The 25,145-nt window shown below is 45.2% G+C and overlaps 1 protein-coding gene across 1 annotated transcript; it reads left to right on the top strand.

Moving 5' to 3' along the window:
- The first annotated feature begins 3,723 nt into the window (after positions 1–3,723).
- On the top strand, positions 3,724–12,761 carry IL12B (interleukin 12B). The gene is made up of 6 exons (XM_066343028.1): positions 3,724–3,811; positions 7,086–7,361; positions 7,948–8,065; positions 9,554–9,771; positions 11,130–11,287; positions 12,642–12,761. The coding sequence occupies exons 1-6, from the start codon at positions 3,724–3,726 to the stop codon at positions 12,759–12,761; spliced, it is 978 nt and encodes a 325-aa protein (XP_066199125.1).
- Positions 12,762–25,145: the final 12,384 nt, after the last annotated feature.

Raw genomic sequence — 25,145 nt, 5'->3', positions numbered from 1 at the left:
CTCTCAAACTTAGCACGCTGAGGAAATGCGGGCTGTGGCGTGCGGCCCCGCTCTGAGCTGGTCCAGAGAACCACGGGCGACTACACGCTGGGGAAATGCGGGCTGTGGCGTGCGGCCCCGCTCTGAGCTGGTCCAGAGAACCACGGGCGACTACACGCTGAGGAAATGCGGGCTGTGGCGTGCGGCCCCGCTCTGAGCTGGTCCAGAGAACCACGGGCGACTACACGCTGAGGAAATGCGGGCTGTGGCGTGCGGCCCCGCTCTGAGCTGGTCCAGAGAACCACGGGCGACTACACGCTGGGGAAATGCGGGCTGTGGCGTGCGGCCCCGCTCTGAGCTGGTCCAGAGAACCACGGGCGACTACATGCTGGGGAAATGCAGGCTGTGGCATGCAGCCCCGCTCTGAGCTGGTCCAGAGAACCACGGGCGACTACATGTTGCCCCTTTTTGATTTTCTCTAGGTCCCACACCCTGCCAGTGTTCTGTGTTTTAAAATGTAGATGATACTAAAATGAACATTGTTTCTTAGAACCATCACTGGCTCTCCTTTGATCCTAAAGTACAATTTACCTAAAATTCTCAAATGCATCTGAGATCCAGGGAGGAAGTGCTGGGCACAGAGCAGAAAGGAAAACCCCAGCTGCAAGAAATTATTCCAGGAGATGCCAGGAATCTCTGTTGTTTCCAGAGTGCTGACAGTTGAGTTTTACAGGCCTGTGTAATTGCAATACCTCTATGGCATTTCCCTATAGCCAGGTATGACTTTTTCTTTTCTTTTCTTTTTGATAGTCTATTATTTTATTTATTTATTTATTTATTTATTTTAGGTGAGAGGAGAGATAGTGAGGCAGACTGCCACATGTGCCCCTACTGGAATCCACCCAGCAAACCTATCTAGGGCCGATGCTCAAGTAGCAAGCTATTTTTAGCACCTGAGTCTGATGCGCTCCAACCAAGCTATCCTCAGTGCCCAGGGCCATGCTTGAACCAACTGAGCTGGCTGTGGGAGGGGAAGAGAGAGAGAAGGGGGTGAAGGAGGGAGGAAGAAACAGATAGTCACTTTTCTCTGTGTGCCCTGGCCAGGAATTAAACCCAGGACATCCATACGCCAGGCTAACACTCTATCCACTAAGCCACTGGCCAAGGTCAACATTTATTTTTCTTTTTCTTTATTTTTTAAAAATTTTTATTGATTGATTTTAGCATGAGAGGAAGGGGGAGACAGAAGGAGACAGGAACATCCATCTGTCCTGTATGTGCCCTGACCAGGGATCAAACCAGCAATCTCTGCACTTCAGGATGATGCTCTAACCAACAGAGCTATCCAGTCAGGGCAAGGCACACTTTTTCTTTTCTTTTCTTTTTTTTTTATTTTAAAGATTTTATTTATTCATTATAGAGAGGGGGGAGAGAGAGAGATAGAAGGGGGGGAGGAGCAGGAAGCATCAACTCCCATATGTGCCTTGACCAGGCAAGCCCAGGGTTTTGAACCGGCAACCTCGGCGTTTCCAGGTTGACACTTTATCCACTGCGCCACCACAGGTCAGGCCACACTTTTTCTTTATACATTGCATATGGAACAGAGAGATACCAACTTTTTCCTTTACCTCTTCTTTCCCCTCACCTCTTATTGGTTGCCTTCTATACTACAATATATCATCTCATTGCATGTTACCAACAACTCTTTGAGGTGAGTATTGTGTCCATTTTATGGATGAGGAGACTGAGGTGCAGAGAGTAATTTGGCTGGCATCACATAACTAGTGAGTGGTGGAACCAGAATTGAAGGCCATGGCTGCTTGACTCCAGGCCTATGAATGCAATAGCTGATGCTCTGTGCCAACTAGCACTTTGCTACAGTCATGGCTCAGATAAAACTGAAAGACGAGCCCCAGAAAGCTCCATGCTGCAGGGACAATGGCACTGACAATGTACAGGAAGGTCTGCCTTCCAGTCCTGTCGCTGCCATCAAAACCTCTCTAATCAAAAGGAAGGATCAGCAGCAGCTGTGACACAGCTGTGATTTGTCAGCATTCAGTCACACCAATCAAGGGATGCTCATTTTTAAGGTATTTGGCTGAAAATATGGCGTCTTGTTCTTCACATGATTTAGACAGTGGTTTCTGAAACTATGTTGCTGCAGAACATGGGTGCTCTCCAAAATGCAGAGAGATGTTTCAGACTGAAATTAAATTATCATCTCTACCTAATTCATGGGGGGCAGGAGGGTTAATTTTCACAGTCTGAAAGATTTTCAGAAATCCTGGATACCTCTCTAGACTGAGTTTCAATATAAGATGGTGCCTGATTTAGCATAAAATTATGCACTTTGTTATTTCATGGTGGATATGTCCCTATGTGACAGTCTCCTCTCAAGAGATGTCTTGATTTCTCCAGGGCTATGGAACCTAAACACAGGTTAAATGAGTGGTTCTCAAAGTGTGGTCCCTGGACCAGCAACATCAACCTCTCCTGGAGCCATTTTAAGGAATGCAGATTCTCAGGCCCCACCCCGAGCTGCTGAATCAGACACTCCGGGGTGGGACTCAGCAATCAATGTTTTAGCAAGGCATCCAGGTTATTCTGACAAACGCTCAAGTTTGAGAAGCACTGGGTTACATTATGCAGAAGGAAGTAATCTTTGAGGTTGGAGCACTTACAGTTTAAACAAGAAAAGAAATAAATCCTTGTAACCAGGCCACTGCCAGAATTTGAAAGATCGCCTCTAGATGACCTTTTTCTCCTCACCTCGAGTTCTTTATCCCTAGCTGTCACCACGCAAACCGCCTGGTGCTACCATGATACACATGTGTAGCACATCTCTCCAACTGGAGGGGAGGCATTTAACATGCTGACTTAATAAATATTTGTTGAGCGTAAGCATTTGCTCCCAAAAGACAGGATCCAGGTAAAAACTTTTTTTGCACTCCCAACCTCCCCAGCTCAGTGTCCTCTACATAACATGTACAAATAAACAGCTGCCGAATGTTGATCCGGACAGTCATGTTCTTTCTCTGAGCCTTAGGTTTCTCATCTTAAAAGTAGGACGATTGTGGCCCTGGCCGGTTGGCTCAGCGGTAGAGCGTCGGCCTGGCGTGCGGAGGACCCGGGTATGATTCCTGGCCAGGGCACATAGGAGAGGCGCCCATTTGCTTCTCCACCCCCCCCCTCCTTCCTCTCTATCTCTCTCTTCCCCTCCTGCAGCCAGGGCTCCATTGGAGCAAAGATGGCCCGGGCGCTGGGGATGGCTCCTTAGCCTCTGCCCCAGGCGCTAGAGTGGCTCTGGTCGCAGCAGAGCGACGCCCCAGAGGGGCAGAGCATCGCCCCCTCGTGGGCGTGCCGGGTGGATCCCGGTCAGGCGCATGCGGGAGTCTGTCTGACTGTCTCTCCCCGTTTCCAGCTTCAGAAAAATACAAAAAAAAAAGAAAAAAAGTAGGACGATTGTATCAGCAGGCTGGCCTGACGTCTCTGTCAGCCTCAGATAGTCTATAGTTCTCTACTGGGAGATGTGCTCACCCAAAGATTGGGATAAAGATTCCTGTAATTCACTTAGCATTAACCTGACAGTGTAGAGAAGAAGAAAATAAAGATTAAGGGTAACATGCACAGAATGTGAATATGGTTTCCAAAGGTGACTGAATAATGAGTGACATTCTCTCTTCTCTTTTCTCTCTTCTTTTTTCTTTCCCTCTTTCTCCTCCTCTCCTTCTCTCCCTCCTACAGATGCATCGGCAGCAGATGGTCCTCTCCTGTTTTTCCCTGGTTTTGTTGGCGTCTCCCCTTGTGGCCATATGGGAACTGGAGAAAGATGGTAACTAGACTCTCCTTACTCTCGATGGAAGCCAGATCGAGGCCAGGACTCTCGGGCAGTCCCACTAGATCGGGGGCAGGAAATCAGACTGAAACGGACAACCATGCATTGGGGCCTCCTGTCCAGAGTCACCACTCTGGAAAAACATGGCCCATATATCCTTCTGTCACTGGTGAGGATATTTGTTATTTGACTTTCACACTAGATGACAGAGAAGGAAATTTCTGTGGACTGTGGTGGGAAAAGAGATATGAACTTTGCCAGTATTAATAAAAACCAACTGTATCATACAATTAAAATTCCAAAGGGGAAGGTTTGAAAAGTATAAGAACTATGTTCTACCATTTCCCACTCTACCACATGATATCACCTTCTTGGTTGGCACTTGGATGACATATCTCTGACCACACACTTTGGGGAAAGTATAGCATTTAGATTCACACTGACTTAAGTTCAAAGGCTGATTCTGCTGCTTATTATGTGATCTTGAGCAGGGTCATCACTGAGCCTGAGTTTCCTCAAGTGTAGACCAGGGATTACAAAGTGATACATTCTTTATGGATTATTAATGTATTAACTGATTGTTAATTGTGCCTGAAAGACCCTCAGATATTTCTCATTGAAGCCAACATACTAATGTTGACAATATTGTCTTTAATTGTATAATAATAATAGTTAATATTTATCATACACTGTATCTCATTTAATGCTCACAACCACCATATGAAATAGGAACTGTTTGTACCCCATATTACAGATGTTGAAAACAGAGGCCACAGAGATTAGGTGATTTACCCAATTTCACATACCTGGTAAGCATGAAACAGGGACTTGATCCTAATTCTGTGTCTCTTCCAAGTGTGAGCACTTAAGTATTTGAAGAAGACGTTACAAGACAGACATGAACCAGTTGTTTCGTACTGTCCAGAGAACTGAGGAAGAAAAAACAGGCATGAATTAAAATGAAGAGTTTTCAGCTGATGATCATAAATAATTTCTGTACAGTCAGGAGAACACAGAAAGAAATTCTGAACTGTTCCTCCATTCTTAGTAATTCCAGGAAGACAATAATCCAGCCTTCCCCCTTCTGTCCTCGGAGGGCTGGAGAGTTTTAGACTTCCCCTGAGTATAGGCAAAGGCCTGAGCCACATCCCTTCCAACCCTGGGATTTTCAGTGAACTCGGGACCCTTGGCCCTTGCATGATTAACTTTTCATTACTTCTGATGTGGTAAACCACAGAAATTCCAGAAAGTCAATGTAAGAAACCCAGAGAGGGCTTGTGATTGAGACAGATGAGATGAAGCCAAGCTCTAGGTTCTAGAATCTAGATGCTCTCTCTTCAAGCTGTTTTCACCTGCCCATGAGCAAGGGTGCTTTAGGGCTTCTGAGTCTTAGTTAGGATTAAAAACAAAACAAAATAGCCATGGTGGTCAGGCACCAGTGAGACAAAGAAAAACTAGAGAAGCACAGCTGATCTTGTCCAAAGCATTGGGCCCCAAATGCTTTTTACCTCTTGCCTTTGTTACCCCTTCAGGAGTTGTAAGAACTTGACATTCTACCATCCTTCGTATTTGGACACTAATAACCAGAGCTACCGGTTACACAGCATGTATGGGCACTGTGTTAGGCTCTCATAGGAATAAGCTTGTGTAATCCACATCTTAACCTTCTGAAGCAAGTACTAATATTCTGCTCATTTTAAAGACAGTGATGCCAAAGCTTAAAGTAATTGAATTGTCCTGCCCAAGGCCACAGGCTAGCTTAAGAAACGGAGCTGACTGTAAACCCAGATGGATGTGACTCCAAAAGGCAGACTCCTAAACCTCTGTGATGCCCACAGCAGGCAGCAAAATCATCTGGAGAGCATCAGGAAAAACAGGTTGCAGGGCCCATCCCACAGTTCCTGGCTCAGAAACTGAGTTTTGCATTTCTAACAGATTTCCAGTAGATGCTGCTGATGGTGGTTTGAAAATCATGGTTTGAGAACCACTGCATTAAGTAATTCAGTTTAATTGATAATTGATGCATGAATCAAGTTCTGATGTGACACCCTCTTTGAAATATTATGTACTAAGCCATTATTGAAGTGAAAATTTAGATGCTGGTCTTAGAGACCCTATGCAAAGCCGGGGCAGCAAACAGCCTGTGATAGATACAGCTCTTCCGTTTCTAAGGTGCTTAGCCTCTTGGTCTCAGTACCCTCCTCTATAAAAATGGGAAGACTAAGACCTACTTAACTGCCTTGTAAGAGTGTAAAATAGCTTTAAAAATACAGAGAGAATAGAAATGTCCATGGTGAGTCTCATGCAGTAGAAACTAAATCTTAAAATCAGCATAGAAAATTGTCAGATAATTTCTCTGTGCAATCACCTGGCCCTTTGCTCTGTGACTAACAATAACAACTAACACTGAGTCTACTGAGGCAGACTGTGCTAGTCTTTATATGCTTTCTTTCATTTCATCTTCAGAGCCAAACTTATGGCTATACTATTTTTTTTTCCATTGATTTGAGGGAGAGGAGGGGGGAGAGAGAAAGAGAAGGGGAGGGAGGGAGAGAGAAAGAAAAAGAGGTGGAGGGAGGGAGGGCGAGAGTGGGAGAGAGGGGGAGAGAGAGAGAGAGAGAGAGAGAGAGAGAGAGAGAAGCATCAACTTATTGTTCCACTTGGTTGTACATTCATTGGTTGCTTCTCATATGTGCCCTGACCGGGATCAAACCTGTAACAGCACTGCACAGGGATAACGCTATATCCACTGAGCCCCCAGCCGACTCTATACTATTATTATTGTCATTTTACAGTGAAAAACTGAGTCTCATGGTGAGTAAGTACCTTCCTCCAAATCCTCCAGGCAGCTAGTGGTGATAAGATCTCAGTCTTGGTCAGTCTTTCTGGACATTCCATGCCCTGCCTTATTCCATACAAGACTGAAACTGTGCTGGAAGTTTCTTATCTCCACCAGGCCTTCAGCAAAGAGTCTTGGGCTGTTTGCCGTTTTCAGTGTATCAAGGCCTTCCTCATCTGCCAGCTAATCAGAGGTTAATTAATAATGGCAGCCTGCTAATTAATGAATCGATGGCGTCTATAAAACTCTTTGCTTCTCTCTTGCACGACCTTGAGCCCACGTGGGACCCAGTACCCTGAGATCATCTCAGCAAGCAATTGCTGCTATGAACAAGCTGTGTTTCAGCGGTGCAGGTGCCCAGTAGTTAAAAAAAAGCACAGCCCCAGAGTTTGTGGAGCTTACATTACAGTTCTCCATGTCTGTGCTCTCCAGTTTATGTTGTAGAGCTGGACTGGTATCCTGACGCCCCTGGAGAAACAGTGGTCCTCTCCTGCGATACCCCTGAAGAAGACGGCATCACCTGGACCTCAGAACAGAGTGCCGAGGCCTTAGGATCTGGCAAAAACCTGACCATCCAAGTCAAAGAGTTTGGAGATGCTGGCCAGTACACCTGTCACAAGGGAGGCGAGGTTCTCAGCCATTTTCTCCTTCTGCTTCACAAAAATGAAGACGGAATTTGGTCCACTGATATTCTAAAGGACCAGAAAGGTAATGCCATTCCTTTGGACAATGTCAGCCAGTTTTCTCTTTTTCTCCGTAAGAAATACAAAAATGAAAAACATAAAAGGCAAGGCATGCCCAGTGCAGTTAACGAAGTAATCAAGTCTCTTACTGACACTGCCTGGAACCTGGTTTCCTTTGCTTTGCTTTTCCTTTGCTAGACACTTTATCAACCATCAAAACCTCATGTTGAGAGAGTTTGTGGTGATCCTGGATGCTTTATCCGAGGTCACCTTTAAATAACGGTGATATTACTCAGAGTAACAAATGTTCACCAACGTGTACAGTGCATAACTCAGCACTGTGGTGATAGCCTTGGAAAAAATTAATAGCACCCTTTCAGGATGGTAGGGGAGTAGATGTGCAGCATGCTCTGCGGAGTCAGCTGCCTACTGGGACACTCCCAGTCCTCACTGAACTGCCTGCCAGGGGGAGGGAGCAGCAACATTTTCCAAATAATGAAATGGAAGATCTTCACTCTTGTACCATTCAGGGACCTGTGATTAATCACAATCAAAATCTTTCTGGAGGGAAAAAAACCTAAATATTGAATTTTTGTTCTTTTCAAATCCAGAACCCAAAAATAAGACCTTTCTAAAATGTGAAGCAAAGAATTATTCAGGACATTTCACCTGCTGGTGGCTGACAGCAATCAGTACTGATTTGAAGTTCAGTGTGAAAAGCAACAGAGGGTAAGTGAAACCACTCTGCTTTCTCGGTGTTTTGCTAGAACTACTATTTCATTAAGAAAATAAGGATGACCTAGCAGCGGCCTTCCAGTTAATGATAAGGGAGGAAAACAAAGTCAAACCCATATTTTTTCAATGTCTTCCCCTCCCCCGTCTAAGTTGGGGAAAGAACACGGAGATTTAAGCTAATTGCCTGAACAAATGTATGCGTTAGAACAGGATCTTATCTGGGCCTGGGCACAGCCTCTACTGAGTTTGAACCCACTCATCCCAACTGCCTGGCAAAGCATCATTAAGGCTCATAGCACCGTGGGGAGGGATACTAGGGGAAATCAAAGCTACAAATGACTTGCCAAAATTGCACCTGAAATCAAAAATAGAAACAAGAGCTCCAGGGCATGGACCTTGAAAGCCCTGAAGTCGCCTCCAAAACTGAGGCCTCCAGATATGTTCCCAGGACCACTTCAATTTTTCTTCTGCCAACAGCTCTTGTCCAAAGTTCACTGTCTGTCCAGTACTCTTGGACTTTTCCTAAGAAACCAGTTCCCATGGATCCACGGAACCTCTGTTAGCTCCTCTACCACGTGACTTCACTCATCACTGAGGTTCCCAATCAAGGCTAGGAGAATGAAGCCAGCCCTCGGTGATCATCCTGGCCTTGCCACTATTTACCGGAATAACCTTTGGGGTCCCCCTTTTCCATCTTTAGAATCAAACTGCTCACTAAAGAAATGCTTGCAGAAGCACACAAAGACATAGACACCAACAGCCATCGTGATGTGTTTGGTCATCAGCAGGGGAGAGGGCAAAGAAAGTGTGGCACAGTATATATACTCTCGGGCGCAACGTGCAGTTATCAAAATGCTACCTAATCTGTCTGGGCGGGCGTGGAGCACTACCATACCATGTTCAGACGGGAAAGACGGTAACAAAACCACGTCTATGTAATTTGATCCTTATTTCATAAAAATAAAGTCTATGTGTGTTCAGATAGACAAAATATCTGTACACGCATAAAAACAAGTAGATATGTGATTGCTTTGAATATTCATAGAAAAACTTCTGGTAGGATACGAGATATAAATAATATCTGTACCTGGGCAGTGAGATTAAGGTGAAGAGGGGCTGGAGTTAAAGAGGCAGACGCATTTCCTTTATATGCATCTTTATCTTTTTTATTTTTTTAAATTAGCATATATTGATTTTGTAACTAAAATGGGAAAGTGAAATAAAAATTTTAAGACGGAGATGTCACCAGGGGCTGTGGATCTAAAATTTGCCAAATTCATTTTGGCCAGAAGCACGTAAGTTCAGAGTTGTTTCTAAAACACGTGTACTACCTCTGAAACCTGTGTTCTCGTGGGGAGGGCAGTCTCCTGCTGCCTGGGGAGAAATCAAACCAGCGAGAGAAACTGTCATCTCAGACAGTTACGAGCACCAGGAACTTGCCCGCAAACGTGTGACACAGGAAATGTCTGTCTTTGACTTCAGCTCCTCCGACCCCCAAGGAGTGACGTGTGGAGAAGCCACGCTCTCGGCCGACAGGGTCAGAATGGACAACAGGGAGTATAAGAAGTACACCGTGGACTGCGCGGAGGGCAGTGCCTGCCCAGCTGCCGAGGAGAGCCTGCCCATTGAGGTCGTGCTGAGCGCTGTTCACAGGCTCAAGTATGAGAACTACACCAGCAGCTTCTTCATCAGGGACATCAGTGAGTTTGCTTGATTACCTGGGCTTAATAAAGACAGATGCCGTTCGTCACATGTTCACAACACCCCAGGCACTGGCGGAGGGGGTTTACATGCATTACTTCTTTTATTCAGCATCCCTCAAAAAAGTACAATGCAGATACTGTGACCTGCATTTTAAGGAGAGGAAATTGAGTCTTGAAAAAAAAAAAAGTAAAACAACTGGTCCTAGATCTTACAGCTGGCAATTCAGACCCATATCAGCCCCACTGGAAAAAGCAGACTATTGGCTAAACTTCCGCTCTGCTGCCCAGGCGGCTTCCGTGATGAATGGCTCCAAGAGCAGCCCCTTCAGCCTGTTTCTATTCAGAATCAGCACTTGCCCACCAATCACAATTCTTCCCAACCCATCTTTCTCTAGCATTTGAAAAGACTTCTTTATTAGAATAAAAACCCCTCCAAGTGGACATCAGTTGTTGTTTTTTAACTTGTAGATGGAGATTTTCATTTCCTTTACTATGTACCCACTGACATAAAGTGTGAGAAAGCCACAGCACGTGCTCTAGCATCTGGGGAGAGATGGTGCGAGGAGGGCTGGGGGAAGGTGGGGTCTACTTCACAGAGGGTGGCCACTGAGGTTCTCACTGAGGAGGTGACATCCAGTGGAGTTCTAAAGGAGAGAAGGTGTCAGTTGTGTTAAGAACAGAGCGAAGACTATTTATGAAGCATCTGGTAGAAACCGGGGACTCAGGAGCGGTGCTGGGCTCGGGAGCCCAAGCATTTAGACTGTCTTCCTCACCTCCTGAGGAGAAGGCACACGCACTGCTGTACCTTCCACATGCAGTCCAGCAGCTGGCACGTATGGTTGCTCAGTGATTATTCATTGAACGAATGACTGAGCATTGAGACGATTTGACTATAACTGCTACAAGACAGATCAGTGTCCGACACCATGAAGAGATAAAAGAGCACTTAGTGAAAATCTCTCACCTCCTCTCCAGCAAGAGGCTCAGCCCGGTTCCAAGTTTGGTGCAAAGAAGGGGACTCACCACACAGAGGGTGGTCCTTCACAACAGCCCAGATGTGAGAGTCTCGTTGTCTCCAAGAACTTTCTTCTGAGCACTACGCAGAAGTGGTTCCACAGCCAGGGCCCACCTGACCGGGCAGTGAGAGGGAATCCGAGCCTCCCTCAGGTTCAGCCCGCAAGGCGGGGCTGCCTTCCCCAGGCACCCGAGTGAAGGCCCAACCAGGTGCTCAGAGAAGTCACATAACTATCTTACAGACTCGCAGTTGGTCAAAGGTGACAGTGGAATCAGAAGCCAGAACCACCTTGCTCCAAAGCCCCACTAGGAAAATAAAGGGTGTTTACCTTCTTCCACAGTCAAACCGGACCCGCCCAAGAACCTGCAGCTGAAGCCCTTACAGAATTCCCGGCGTGTGGAGGTCAGCTGGGAGTACCCAGACACCTGGAGCACCCCACATTCCTACTTCTCCCTGACGTTTTCTCTCCAGGTCCAGGGCAAGAATAAGAGAGAAAGGGTAAGATGTGATTCGGGTGCCGTATACTCTGTGGCAGGTTAATGCAGGCCCACATCAGGGAGGAAAGGAACGATGAAAACAGCTAACGTGTATTTCACACTTTCTCTGTGCCTGAAACCATGCTCAGCATTTTACATGTGTATCTCACCCAATCCTCACGGTAACTCTACAAAGGCAGTATGGCGGTCACCACTTCACTAGTGACAACACTAAAGCTCAGAGTTTAAGTGACTTGCCCAAGGTAACCAAGCTAGGAAGTGACAGAACCAGGACACAGACTCAGACTGCTGGACACAAAGGCTATACACCGCCTGCATGGCTGGTCATCAATTCTTGCACTCAGAATTGGTCCTGAGGGAGAAGAGCTGGACTCCAGGAACCAAAAACCATTATTTCGACTGAGTCAATATAATGAATGATAAAACACGCATGTATCTCTCACTCAAAATGTGTAACTCTTGGCTGTTCTACACTCTTGGTGAAATTATTTTATTAAATAACAGTGTTGGTATTCGCATAGGTTAAGATGACGACTTCTGAATTTTATTTCTTGGCATCAATAATCCCAAGGTCCCAGAGGCATTTTATTGAGCTTTAGCCTCCTTGGACCCCTGTTTTAAAATCACTGGACAAAGGCCTTATTCAGCATAACAGTTAACATCTGGTAGAAACTCGGTGATTCAATCACTCCCTGAGAATTTGTTTTGCAGAGGGGCAAGGGCTATTCTGGAGTCAATTTCACCTAAATATTTTTTAAAATCTTGATATGCATCTACCCTACTTAAGATCTGTATCATTCATAGGTGATATTTATTGAGTGCTATTTTGTTAGAAATTTTGCTAAGAGTTTTACATGCTTTTACCTTTAACTTTTACAACTCTATTATGGAGGCATGATTTCTATCCCTGTTTTATAAGTGAGGAAACTGAGACACAGAGAGCCTAAGACATTTTTCTCTGGTCACACAGCTAATAAGTAGCAATGCCTGGATTTGAACATAAGTTTGTCTGATGAAAGGATCAGACTGTGGTATTTCCAAATAACCACGGGACAATTAGAATAAATATATCCCAGTCCTACCATCAGCCTTGTGCTGGAGTGAGAGCACATGGGTCTTCAGTCAAGGCAGCTGTGCCAGAAGAATGAAAACTGGACCAATTGCCCCCTCAGGGTTTGCAAAGTAGCAAAGCTGCAACTGTGCTTACAGCTTCTGTCAGTAGGTGGCGCAAGTACTACATATTCCCCTGTGAAGTGCCCTACAACCAAGGTGTGCTTCTTTTGGGAGATCGGGCTTTGCAGAAATATGCCCAGCCCACCTCGTGACTGTGTTACCGATTTCTCTCTACTTTGCAGAAAGTAGACAAGACCTCAGATGAAGTCACATGTCACAAGGATGCCAAGATCCTTGTGCGAGCCCGAGACCGATACTATAGCTCATCCTGGAGCGAATGGGCATCTGTGTCCTGCAACTAGGTGAGCAAACCCAGCCTAGACCTGCACACTCAGTGCACCCCGGGTCAGGAAAATGAGGTGGGGGACAGCAGTGCAGGAGAGGAAAGAGGGGACGCCTGCACAGTCGCCAACAGAGTCAGAAGCATACAACTGTTCGTGAACAGGTATTTACTTGCTGTTCACATTGTTCCAAGCTCCAGGCTGGGTTCAGGGACAGAACTGGCTGGGCTGCAGTAAACAGAACAAGCACAGGTCCTGCTCTATGGAAAAGAGGCACCAAGAGTCAGAGCAAGGGTGGTTACAAGCTGTGTCTGGGAATTAGAACCTCGTCCAACAGGGTAAATGGGGAGGGGGCCTCTGAAGGGCTTTCAGCGGGGTAATGACATGATCAGATATTCTTCTAAGAAAACTTTCAAGACAGTCTCTGCTGAGCAAGGTGCCAGCCAAATCCCAGACACATAACACATGAGGAAGGGCCAGACACTTCCGACATGGAAGCCCCACAACTCAGTTGCCCGGACAATGTGTCATGTGAACTGTGAAAGGACTGCTTGCTGCCTTTCTAATGCTCATAGACTCTGGGCGTTCTTTTTCAGGTGCTGCCCGGGAGGAGACCTGGAGGAAAGGAGGAAGATATGCAAAACGTTTAAAAGACACGATGCACTAGATCCAGATATTTTCTACCTAATTTGCCCTTTTTTTTTTTTTAGGATCATAATGATGTCTTTGTTGTAGTTTTATATTGAAATGCTAACTGTCCACTGAAACAATCAGATAATTTATTTATGAACTTTCCAGCTAGCAAGTGGCAATGGCTATTTAAATATTTATGTAATTTATGTATTTATTAATTTATTATGGTTATTTAACATATTTGTGCCAAGATTTGTATGTTTCACAGTCTCATGACCTAATCCATAAGGAATGGGTCCTGTTATGCAAAATGTGAATTTATGTGTCATTTATACTGACAAATTTCCAATTGAGAATGCAAGTGCCTCAGTTTTATGACAACCAGCAAGAACACAATGTTTTGGTGGCAGTGCCATAATATATTTGTGATGGATAGGATAATTAACTAGAGATATGAGACAGGAACCCCCTTGAGGAGGTCCTGGAAAGATGTTAGTTCTTTCTTATTTCCATGAAGACTTACTTGAATGGTGGTGACAATTCAGGGCCACCTGCAGTTCTAAGCAAGTTTAGTCTTTGGATGTCTAAATTTAGAAAGGGCTAAAATTAAAAAATATATATATATGTATATGCACACACACACATACATATACACATATACATACATATATACACATACATACATATATACATACATACATATATACACACATACATATACACACATACATATACACACATACATACATATATACACACATACATATGTATACACACATACATATATACACACATACATATGTATACACACATACACACATATACACACATACACACATATACACACATACATATGTATACACACATACATACATATATACACACATACATATATACACACATACATATGTATACACACACACATACATATATACACACATACATATGTATACACGCATACATACATATATATACACATACATATATACACACATACATATGTATACACGCATATATACATACATACACACATATACATATGTATACACACATACATTCATACATATATTTATATATATATATATATATAAATTCAGCTTCAGCCTCTGTGGCAATCCCCACCCCACCTATTTGCAAGACATAGGAGAGTAATACAGAGAGACACTGTACATGTCTAGAAAGTAAAAAGATTTTATAATTCAAGAGAAAGGCTAAGTGTAGAGATGGCTAAAGATACAAAATTGTCAGAATTGCAGGTTGCTCCTTAATAGCCATGCAAGAAAAGCAGACAGATGCCAGGAAATGATCAGGAATCGCTCACTGGTCACCGTGGGTGAACCTGACAAGCAGATATGACCAGAAAGTGCCAAGCCATTCAGGTGCTACTTTCAGTAATGAATCTGCTTTCTGTAAAGTGATTCCATGTATTTTCTATTTATTTATTTTTATATTCGGACTGTGAACTAATAAATATGTAACTCTTCTTTGCAATAATATTTGGGGCTTTCTCAGCTGACTCGGTATCCTGTTCCGACATTTACCAGGGTTGCAGTTTTTTTCCCCCCTGCATGGAAGAATTGCCCCTCCTTAAAGCAATTTCATTTCCAGTTTTGCAGAGTTGTTCTTTCCCTTTATAGGATTCTCAAAGTTAGTGTCTTGCTGAGCTCAGGGACTGTCCTTGTGACCTGACCATGGGGAATCTACAAGGACACTGGACTGTATCGGGTCCTGACTTAGGGGTTGGGGTGTTCTTGCTCCCTCCAACCTCCATCCTGGAGTCACTCTCCTAGTTTCCCAAACATCGTGAAATAAACTCCAACCTGGTAAAGCCATGAGCATCCCATCCCATAGGTCCAGCTCGTGTTTACTGAGGGTTTGCCATGTATCTGGACATGTGCTAGCCCTTGGGGTCAAGGAGTTCCAAAACAAATCCTCAGGTTGCCTCCTGTAAACAGTGCCCACCCCTGGCGCAGCTTATAAGACAGGGATGAAAAGTTAACTTCAATACCAGTAAATGCTAAAATGTTTTGTATACAGTGTGTCCGTAAAGTCATGGTGCACTTTTGACCGGTCACAGGAAAGCAACAAAAGACGATAGAAATGTGAAATCTGCACCAAATAAAAGGAAAACTCTCCCAGTTTCATACCTATTCAGTGCAGTTCGATGTGGGCTCACGCACAGATTTTTTAGGGCTCTTAGGTACTTAGGTAGCTATCCTGTATAGCCTCTACAGACTCATCACTGACTGATAGCCTACCAGAACGGGGTTTCTCCACCAAACTGCCAGTTTCCTTCAACTGCTTAGCCCACCGAGGAATGTTATTCCTATGTGGTGGCGCTTCGTTATAAACGCTCTGATATTCACGTTGCACTTTGGTCACGGATTCGAATTTAGCGAGCCACAGAACACACTGAACTTTCCTCTGTACCATCCACATCTCGACTAGCATGGCCGTGGGCTGCTCCGCTGTATACACAGTGTTACGTCATCAACTGCGCATGTGCACATGCTGCCACATCATCCTACAGAAACTGGGAGGGTTTTCCTTTTATTTGGTGATTTCACATTTCTATTGTCTTTTGTTGCTTTCCTGTGACCATTCAAAAGTGCACCATGACGTTACGGACACACTGTATATGGTGCCCTGCGGTGAGAACAAAGGAGAAGGATCAGTGTGACCTGAAGTCACCCAGGAAGACTCCAGAGAGAAGAGGAGGTCCCCACTTTGGCTCAATGGGCAAGGCTTGCCCATTCCCCTTGGAGCCTCCCATGGAAAGAGCAAGTGGTGGGATCAGAGAGAATGGAGTCCATTCTTCACTATCCTCAAGAAGCAAATGCGCACATCCAGGCTTCCTTGTAATGGCAAGATAATTATGCTAGGGATGTCTGTTTACACTCCTTGAGTGTCCCCCGAAACCCTTATTATACTCTGCTCTGGGACCTGGAGAAATAATGGGAAGTTTCTGTCTTCGTAATTCCAACATTTGAAACATATTCTTTTGTGTTATAAGCTCACACTGGAAACATGTGGTTGGTTAATAGCTATTAGTCTCCTACTGGGTCTGTCACTTAGAGATATCAACACACATTATTGGGGATTGAATAAATAACACTAACCAAGAAAAAGAAAATAATCACATTTCATGAGCACAGTGGCCTGGGGACCTTTCCCGAAACTTCCTGCCAGCCGGGGCCGAGCTCCGATGTTCTGCTTTCCACCATGCCCAGTGCTTTGACACAAGCCTTTGGCATTGTGGTTCATTTCAGTACATGGCGGCCCTGGCTTGTTGGCCCACCCAGTGGTAGAGCATCGGCCTGGCGTGTGGATGTCCCAGGTTCGATTCCCAGTCAGGGCATACCAGAGAAGCGCCCATCTGCTTCTCCATCCTTCCCCCTCTTGCTTCTCTCTTTCTCTCCCCCTCTCTCTCTCTTCTCCTCCTGCAGCATGGCTTGACTAGAGAGAGTTGGCCCCGGGGACCGAGGACGGCTACATGGCCTCCACCTCAGGCACAGAGAAGAGCTCGGTTGCAGAGCAAGGGAGCAACGCCTCAGCATCGCCCCCTAGTGGGCTTGCCAGGTGGATCCCAGTTTGGGTGCATGTGGGCATCTCTCTGCCTCCCCTCCTTTCACTAAATTTAAAAAAAAAAAATTTTTTTTAAGGAAAATAAAAAGAATTTCAGTACATACAATGGAGAGTTTTTCTCTCTGAAAGATATTCTCCAAGATGGCCCTTTTTATCCACCACAAAATGTATGTCCTACCAAAACAGCTCAGGACTGGGAACCAGAACATGGAGTCGTAGGCAATGTGACCTTCAGCAGCACATGGGACACACACCACTGGCTGTCCAATCAGTCCTCACTTCCAACTTCCTTCTCCCCTGATGCCCCCAGCTCTAAGGTTAGGAAGCTAAATAGTCACATCCCCAGCTGCCCTGCTGCCCAGCAAGGCCACAGCCCCACCTCTGGCCGCTGAGAGGTACGGAAAGCGGCAGCACTCTTCCCTCTTTCTCTCCTGAGCAGGGGAAGGTGAAGTCTCAGAGGCTGCCTTATGACCAGAATGAAAACCATCACGCTGAGACTGTGAAGAAAGACTTGGGGACATTGGGGACATCATCAAGGAGCTAAACCAACCCCTATAACTACCTAGCCCAGACTTCCTATGTTAAACAGACCCATATTTGTAGGGGGTGGGGAACTGTGGTAAAAACACATAACATTTATCATTTGAACCATATTTTGGTGTAGGATTCAGTGGCACGAACTACATTCACCTTGTTACTGCAACCAACTGCCACGCTCCATCTCCAGAGCTTGTCTTCCCAAACAGGCTCTGCACCCATTAAATAAGGACTCCCTCCAGATTTGTTTTTAAGACAGTAAGTGAATAACCTGAATTAAATACAGACATTATTCTAAACAACCGGCTCCCCATCGATGAAAGGCTGCTGGCCAAGTCAGAAAAAGAAGCCAGGTCAGCAAGGAAGGAACTGGCATCGGAAAACCTGGCCCTGCCCCTCACAGCTGGCACAACCCTGGGGAAGCCCCGGAGTCCTCACTTTCCAGTGATGCCAGTGGGGACCTGATGAGAGCCTGCCTCCCGGGGAGAGAGGAGCAGGGGCAAGAAGCCTTTTCTAAGGGCAGCCGGGGCACCTGGTGGGCACGGGGTCCAGGCAAGCAGCTCCCATGGGAAAGCCACTCCACAAACATTGTTTATTTACTACTCCGTTACTACCAGCACCTTTCTGGCACAAGACCTAGCCCCCACATGGTTTTCAGTCTTCAAAGGACAAAATGCTGGAAATTCTAAGCACTGGAGGCCACCTCTTGAGGATTAAGGGCACTATGAAAGGAGATAGTTGCTTTAATGTGACTGGCACAACACCTGGCCCACAGTATGCACCCAGTAAACAGTAGCTGTTTCTACTGGCTAGCTCTGTGATGTTTAGCAAGTTACTTAAGCACCTCAAGCTTCAGTTTGCCCATCTGTAAGATGATGTATTAACATTACATGTCTTATAGGGTAGTTGTGAGGATTAAGTGGAATAACACTTAGAAAGTGCTTAAAAAAATACCTGATCCGTAGTAAGTCCTCAGTCAAACCTTATTGTTAATATTCTTATTAATTACTTATAACCTGACAGAAGCATAATTCTGGACCCTGTGTTTTGGGGGGTGAGGTGGGGATTGGTAGGGTCTCTGTTAGGAGGTCCTGATACCTCTAACGACTGGGTTCAGATGGGGAAGAAAGGGATGGCTCACTTAGTTGAGATTTAAAAGCCTCTTCAGAGTAGAATCCCTTTCTTATAAATAAAATTGCAAAAACATTCCCATGTACGGAAAAAGCAAGAGGCAATGAAGCCAGTTCCTGTCTTCAAGGATGTACAGTCCACTTGACCAGGTGATGGCACAGTGGATAGAGCAGGGGTCAGGAACCTTTTTGGCTGAGAGAGCCATGAACGCCACATATTTTAAAATGTAATTCCGTGAGAGCCATACAACGACCCATGTACCATGAACATGAGCGATAGGAAATGAATGAATTGTAATACATGAGAATGTTTTATATTTTTAACGTTATTTTTTTTTAATTAAAGATATGTCTGCGAGCCAGATGCAGCCATCAAAAGAGTCACATCTGGCTCGCGAGCCATAGGTTCCCAACCCCTGGGATAGAGCGACGGACTGGGATGCAGAGGACCCAGGTTCAAGACCCCGAGGTCGCCAGCTTGAGCGTGGGCTCATCTGGTTTGAGCAAAGCTCACCAGCAGGGACCTAAGGTTGCTGGCTTGAGCTAGGGGTTACTCAGTCTGCTGTGGCCCCTTGGTCAAGGCACATATGAGAAAGCAATCAATGAACAACTAAAGTGCCACAACGAAAAATTGATGATTGATGCTTCTCATCTCTCTCTCTTTGTTTCTGTCTGTCTGTCCCTATCTATCCCTCTCTGTCTCTGAAAAATAAAATAAATTAATAAAATAGTTAGAATGTTGTTTAAAAAAAATGGATGTACAGTCCAATGAGAGAGAGAGAAGGGACACAAATGTGAACATACTGAAATATAGCCTGGCTGGGATCAAGGTACGTGCACCCTGAGTATTTTTACAACGGTTTCCAGCTCCCAGGAAGAGTCCTTTGATTCCCTTTCACCTTCCTGTGCGCAATAATTTGGCCATCAACCTACCAATTCACCTTCCCTATAAATCAGACTTTAATCATTTGTTTCATTTCAGTATGGCCCCTCTTCCAGAAAAGAATTTGTGAGCGAAATATATTTGGACGAGACCTTCTCCAGAGGGTCATATTATACCAAGGAAATGAATTCCCTCTCAAGCTCATAAAATGCAAAAATAAAATCAGTCTTCTGGCAGGCAGAAAGGGAACCAGGCGCTCAGACTGACAGCCCTCCCTCTGCAGAGAATGCGCTCCCTGGTCTGGAGCAGCTCATTTGCATTTACCTTCACGCAGGCCTGGGTCCAGAGGCCCAGGGTGTCCTGGCAGCCCGCCACCCCCACCACACAGTTTCCCACCCGCCACCCCCACCACGCAGTTTCCCACCCGCCACCCCCAGTGGATGCCAGTGTGATGGGCTGCAGGGCAACGCGGCTGCCTGCTAATCTCCCTGTCTCCTTCCATAGGGAGCACCAGCGGTCTCTCTTTGCCCTCCTGCAGCGCACCTGCCATCTTCTCTGGCAGCTTGCAAAAGGGCCATTGCTAACCTGAGGACGGGGGACCAGAGGGTTCCATGGAACTAACTGAGCATTCTGCCAGTGGCCCTGGGTTTGAAGGAGAGGGAAAGTTGGGGGACAAATTTTAGACAAACTAGTGTCCAGCGGGCTTTCTCCTTCCCATAGCCACCACCCATACAGGTGGACTGGAGCTCAAAGGGCAGCAAGCACTGCCCAAGAGGAGTCCAGAGCACACGGTGCACCAGGCCTCGAAGCAAGGAGCCCTGGGCTCAAACACCTCCTCCTCACCAACCAGCTGTGGGCCCCCGCGGCGATTCCGTAACCCCTTTGTGCCTCAGCCTCCTCACTTCTCAAACAAGTAGGCTAGCCTTGCCATCACCTCCCAGGAGCACAGCACCCAGCACCTAGCTAGTGCCCTGCAAATATTAGTGGCAGTTGGTGGTTTTCTAAAGTCAAACCAAAAAAGAGAGGCAATCCCACATCATCTTCCCTCCCCGTGGAGATGAGGGCTGGTTGGGATGTGTACCCAAGTCTTCTGTGCCCCCTGCCCACCATCCCTTTCCTGGGTACACTGTAAGTACACTGCAGTGGCACTGCCCCAGATCACTGCACCCAGAGCAATGCTCCATTTCAGCAAACCATTGCTATGGGCTTCTGCTCAACCGTATAGGACGTTCTTCAGCCATGACTTTCCCTTTTCTCTGAAATCCCTCTTTTCTGTACTTTCTGGGTCCTTAATGGCTAAGCAGACCAGTGGTCCCCAACTTGTTTGCGCTAGGGTCCCTTTGTTCAAATAGAAATTTTAAATGAAGTCCCAACACACTGAGGGACTGGGGAGGATGGTAGCCAAAGGGGCTTTACTCATATATGCAATGGTCTGATTTCTTACAAGAATATCTATTTCCTGCATAATTAAATATTAACTTTTTATAAAGCCCTATATGTAAAACAGTCCAAAGAGTTGTTCTGGCTGAAGCCTCCCACCACTCAGTCCCCCACCCTATTCACCACTGAGAGCCTTGGGGCCACCTCGTTAGCCCTAAACTCTGCAGAGCAGTTTGAGAGCCTCTAGGTTTATAGACTGGGAAACTGAAGGTCAGAGAACCACTTTTAATAACATCTTACACTCACATAGCCCTTTGTTGCTTCAAAGTACTTCAAGGTGAGCTGTCTCATTTGACCTTGTCTAGATAGTCCAATGCACTATCTATTGTGCAACAGAGCCAAGTTGTAAAGAACAGCCAATGAGAAAGACAGGTGTTATTAGTATTTTTTAAGGAGCAGGAAGCAAAAGTTCAGAGTTCAACTTGCCCAGGGTCCCGCCACTGGTAAGAAGGGAGTCCAGCCAAGTGTTTTTCTGACAAGTCACTTGCCCTTTCTTCTTTAGGCCTCATTTGGAAAACTGTAACTATTTTCCTTACAGATTATGCAACAAGATGTGACAGTAATAAAAAAAAATGCTCCAGGGATTAAGAAATTGGAATAGGATTAAGAAGGATTTAAATTCAATTAAAAATTATTGACCTAATTTTAATAATCTATATATTCTTGAAAAGTCATCAGTTTGGCCTTTAGTATCACAAATTATACACATAACAATCTAACTTGTGTTCACTGTAGTCACTGCTTTGTGGGAGTATCACTAATGCGTAATCAATCCTTCTTCGATATCTTTAAGGACTGCATTCCCACTCTTTATCAATGCTCTAACAAACCACAGGTTCAACCTTTAAGCTTTTCAGAAGGAAAGCAGCATTTTAATAAGTGATATTTGATATCAGAAAACATCTTTACACTAGCATTTCAGTGCTTGCATATTTCCAAAGTTTAAAAAAATTATTCAAGGAAGGTTTTCAAGATTTTACAATACATTCCACAGGGAACTACATCTCCATTATTAGATAACTGACACCCTTTTCTAGATCCACAGGATGCCTAATATTGACCTGTTCCAGTTCCTATTATGCATTAATGTCTCAGAAGTCTTCGATAAATCTATTAAACTAATCTCCAAGGATTTCTCCTTAAGGTCTAAGTGCTTAGCATTCCCAAGACCAAAGCAATTCCAAAAACGAGTACATTCTTACATACATACGTAAGGGTTTAATCTTTAGAGACACCTTTCGGGCTGCTATTCCAGTTAATAATGAGATTAATGATAATGAAATTAATTATGATGTATAAATACATTAGGGGAAACTGTATTTGTTTCCGGGAAATTTGTTCCTGGAAAGGATTCTGGGATGAGAAAACACCTCAGATGATTTTTCCACATTTTATTCTATTCTTAAAAATCAAACAATAACCGAAGTAATTTCAACCCCACCCCCCTTTTTTTATTTATCCTTCTCAGGCCCTATCCCTGCGTGGCTACACCTCCTCCCCACCAAGGTAAGCATTTTACTTTCTCCAAATGAGGAACGTGTTAGTTGCTTAGTCTAATAACCTGTTTAGTTTTAAAACGGAATGCCTCATATAAATATCATTAGCCCAATAACTGATATTTTTTTCTTTTCCTTTTATTTTTTATTTTTTGAGAGGTAGGGAGAAAGACACAGGAACATCAAGCTGCTCCTGTATGTTCTCTGACCAGGGACTCAAACCAGCAACCTCCGTGCTCCGGAGGTATCCAGCCAGCGCTTAACTTTTATTGATTTTTAGAGAAACAGAAAGGAAGAGAGATGAAAGGGGGAAGGGGAGCATTTGTTGTTCCCCTCAGTCATGCACTTTTTGGTTGCTTCCCTTGTGCGCCCTGACCAGGGATCGAACCAACACCTGTTTTTCAGGATGATGCTCTTAGCACACTGAGCTAACTGGCCAGGGCCACTGATTTTCACAAAGGAGAGGACTGTCTACTACTAGACAGCAAACAGCCTTTAAATCAAAGATTTAACAATGTTCTGCAATTTTTAGATTACACATACTTTATTAGGTACTAACTGTTCAAAAGTATAGAATATAAATACAGTAGTCTCCCCCTAATCTGTGGGGGACATGGTCCAAGACCCCCAGTGGATGCCTGAAACCAGGAATATCAAACCCTATACATACTGTTCTTTCTTATACATACATAACTATATATAATACTCTACGAATGTATCAATAACACAAGCACATGTGATTTAACTTGTTAGACAAAGAGATTAACAACTAATAATAGGACAATTATAACAATATACTATAAAAAACTTTTGCAAGTGTGCTTGCTCTCTCAAAATATTGTGTAAAGTACTCACCCTCCTTCTGGTGGCCTGACACAAAGCCATGTGACGAGACAGGCGAATGACGTACGTTGTGACGTATGGTGAGGCTACACTAGAGCTTGACAGTACGTCAGGATCGAGCCATGACGATGCCATTTTTCACCCACAAGTTCAACGCCTTTCAGGCCCTGGCCGGTTGGCTCAGCGGTAGAGCGTCGGCCTGGCGTGCGGGGGACCCGGGTTCGATTCCCGGCCAGGGCACACAGGAGAAGCGCCCATTTGCTTCTCCACCCCCCCTCCTTCCTCTCTGTCTCTCTCTTCCCCTCCTGCAGCCAAGGCTCCATTGGAGCAAAGATGGCCCGGGCGCTGGGGATGGCTCCTTGGCCTCTGCCCCAGGCGCTGGAGTGGCTTTGGTCACTCGCGGCAGAGCGTCGCCCCTGGTGGGCGTGCCGGGTGGATCCCGGTCGGGCGCATGCGGGAATCTGTCTGACTGTCGCTCCCCATTTCCAGCTTCAGAAAAATACCAAAAAAAAAAAAAAAAAAAAAAAATTCAACGCCTTTCAGTAACTACGCACTCATCACATCACGCACTGTGGCCCTAACTTCTGCAGTCTGGGGTGCAACGGCAAAACGAGCACAATTTCCTTTTCCTTCTTCACAACTTCACAGGTGGAAGATGCGTTCTTAGGCCTTAGCAACCTCAGGCTATACTATTTTTTCTCCCCTTAAGTGGAGAACTTCCACCTTTACGGCTTCTCTGCCGGGAATACCCAAATTACCAGCATCACCACGCCCGAGCTTTCAGGCCATTATGAAATAAAAATAAGGGTGACTTGAGAACACAAGCACCTCGATAGTTGGACAGCAGGTCTGAAAACCAAAATGGCGACTAAGCGCCTGAGGGGCGGAGAGCGTACAGCGTGGGGACGCTGGCCGCGGGATGATTCCTCGCGAGACTTCATCACAACTCCAAAAGGCTAAGTTCTGAACGCTCTCTAGAATTCTCCATTTAATATTTTTGGATCACGATGGAGAGCAGGTAACTGAAACCAGAGAAAGTGAAACCACAGGTAAGGGGTCACCACCGTATCATCAAAATAACTTGCTATTTCGCCAGGATATACATCAAAATTTTTATTTTTATTTTTTTTTTTTTTCGGTATTTTTCTGAAGTTGGAAACGGGAGGCAGTCAGACTCCCGCATGCGCCCTACCAGGATCCACCCGGCATGCCCACCAGGGGGCGATGCTCTGCTCATCTGGGGCCTCGCTGTTGCAATCAGAGCCATTCTAGCGCCTGAGGCAGAGGCCATAGAGCCATCCTCAGCGCCCAGGCCAACCTTGCTCCAATGGAGCCTTGGCTGCGGGAGGGGAAGAAACAGAGGAGAGGAGGAGGGGTGGAGAAACAGATGGGCACCTCTCCTGTGTGCCCTGGCTGGGAATCGAACCCTGGACTCCTGCACACCAGGCCGACGCTCTACCACTGAGCCAACCGGCCAGGGATACATCAAAATTAAGTCATGTCTTGGTTCCTGTTGTATGTGCCACATACATCAAAAATACATACACGTAACACCAATAATAAATTTAATAAATCAAAAAATGCAGAGAACCCAAAACTTCCATACTCTATGAATGTAGCAGTAACACAAGCACCTGTGATTTCAATACACTGTCCATGACATCCTCTCAGAACTGTTCTGTTTAGCACACAGGCTAGTCATCCTTGGTTTGGGCGCCACCTAATGGCAAAAATGTTCTTTAAAAATACTGCTTGGTTTCCTGAGGCTTGCCAATTTTTGTATTTTAGTTTATGATTTAGAAAATGTCTACTTAAAAAAAATCTGCTCTTTCTTGACCTATTTTAATAGTTTTAAGTG

Source organism: Saccopteryx leptura, chromosome 6 (assembly GCF_036850995.1).
Source record: "Saccopteryx leptura isolate mSacLep1 chromosome 6, mSacLep1_pri_phased_curated, whole genome shotgun sequence".
Lineage (NCBI taxonomy): Eukaryota > Metazoa > Chordata > Mammalia > Chiroptera > Emballonuridae > Saccopteryx > Saccopteryx leptura.
The sequence above is the reverse complement of the archived record's forward strand: the minus strand, read 5'-3'. Positions and strand labels throughout refer to the sequence as shown.

Excerpts from the sequence above, each read along its gene's own strand:
- IL12B (XM_066343028.1), top strand. The coding sequence starts at position 3,724 with ATGCATCGGCAGCAGATGGTCCTCTCCTGTTTTTCCCTGGTTTTGTTG. Across the intron at positions 7,362-7,947 it reads TATTCTAAAGGACCAGAAAG|AACCCAAAAATAAGACCTTT; the intron begins GTAATGCCATTC and ends TTTCAAATCCAG. Across the intron at positions 11,288-12,641 it reads GCAAGAATAAGAGAGAAAGG|AAAGTAGACAAGACCTCAGA; the intron begins GTAAGATGTGAT and ends TCTACTTTGCAG.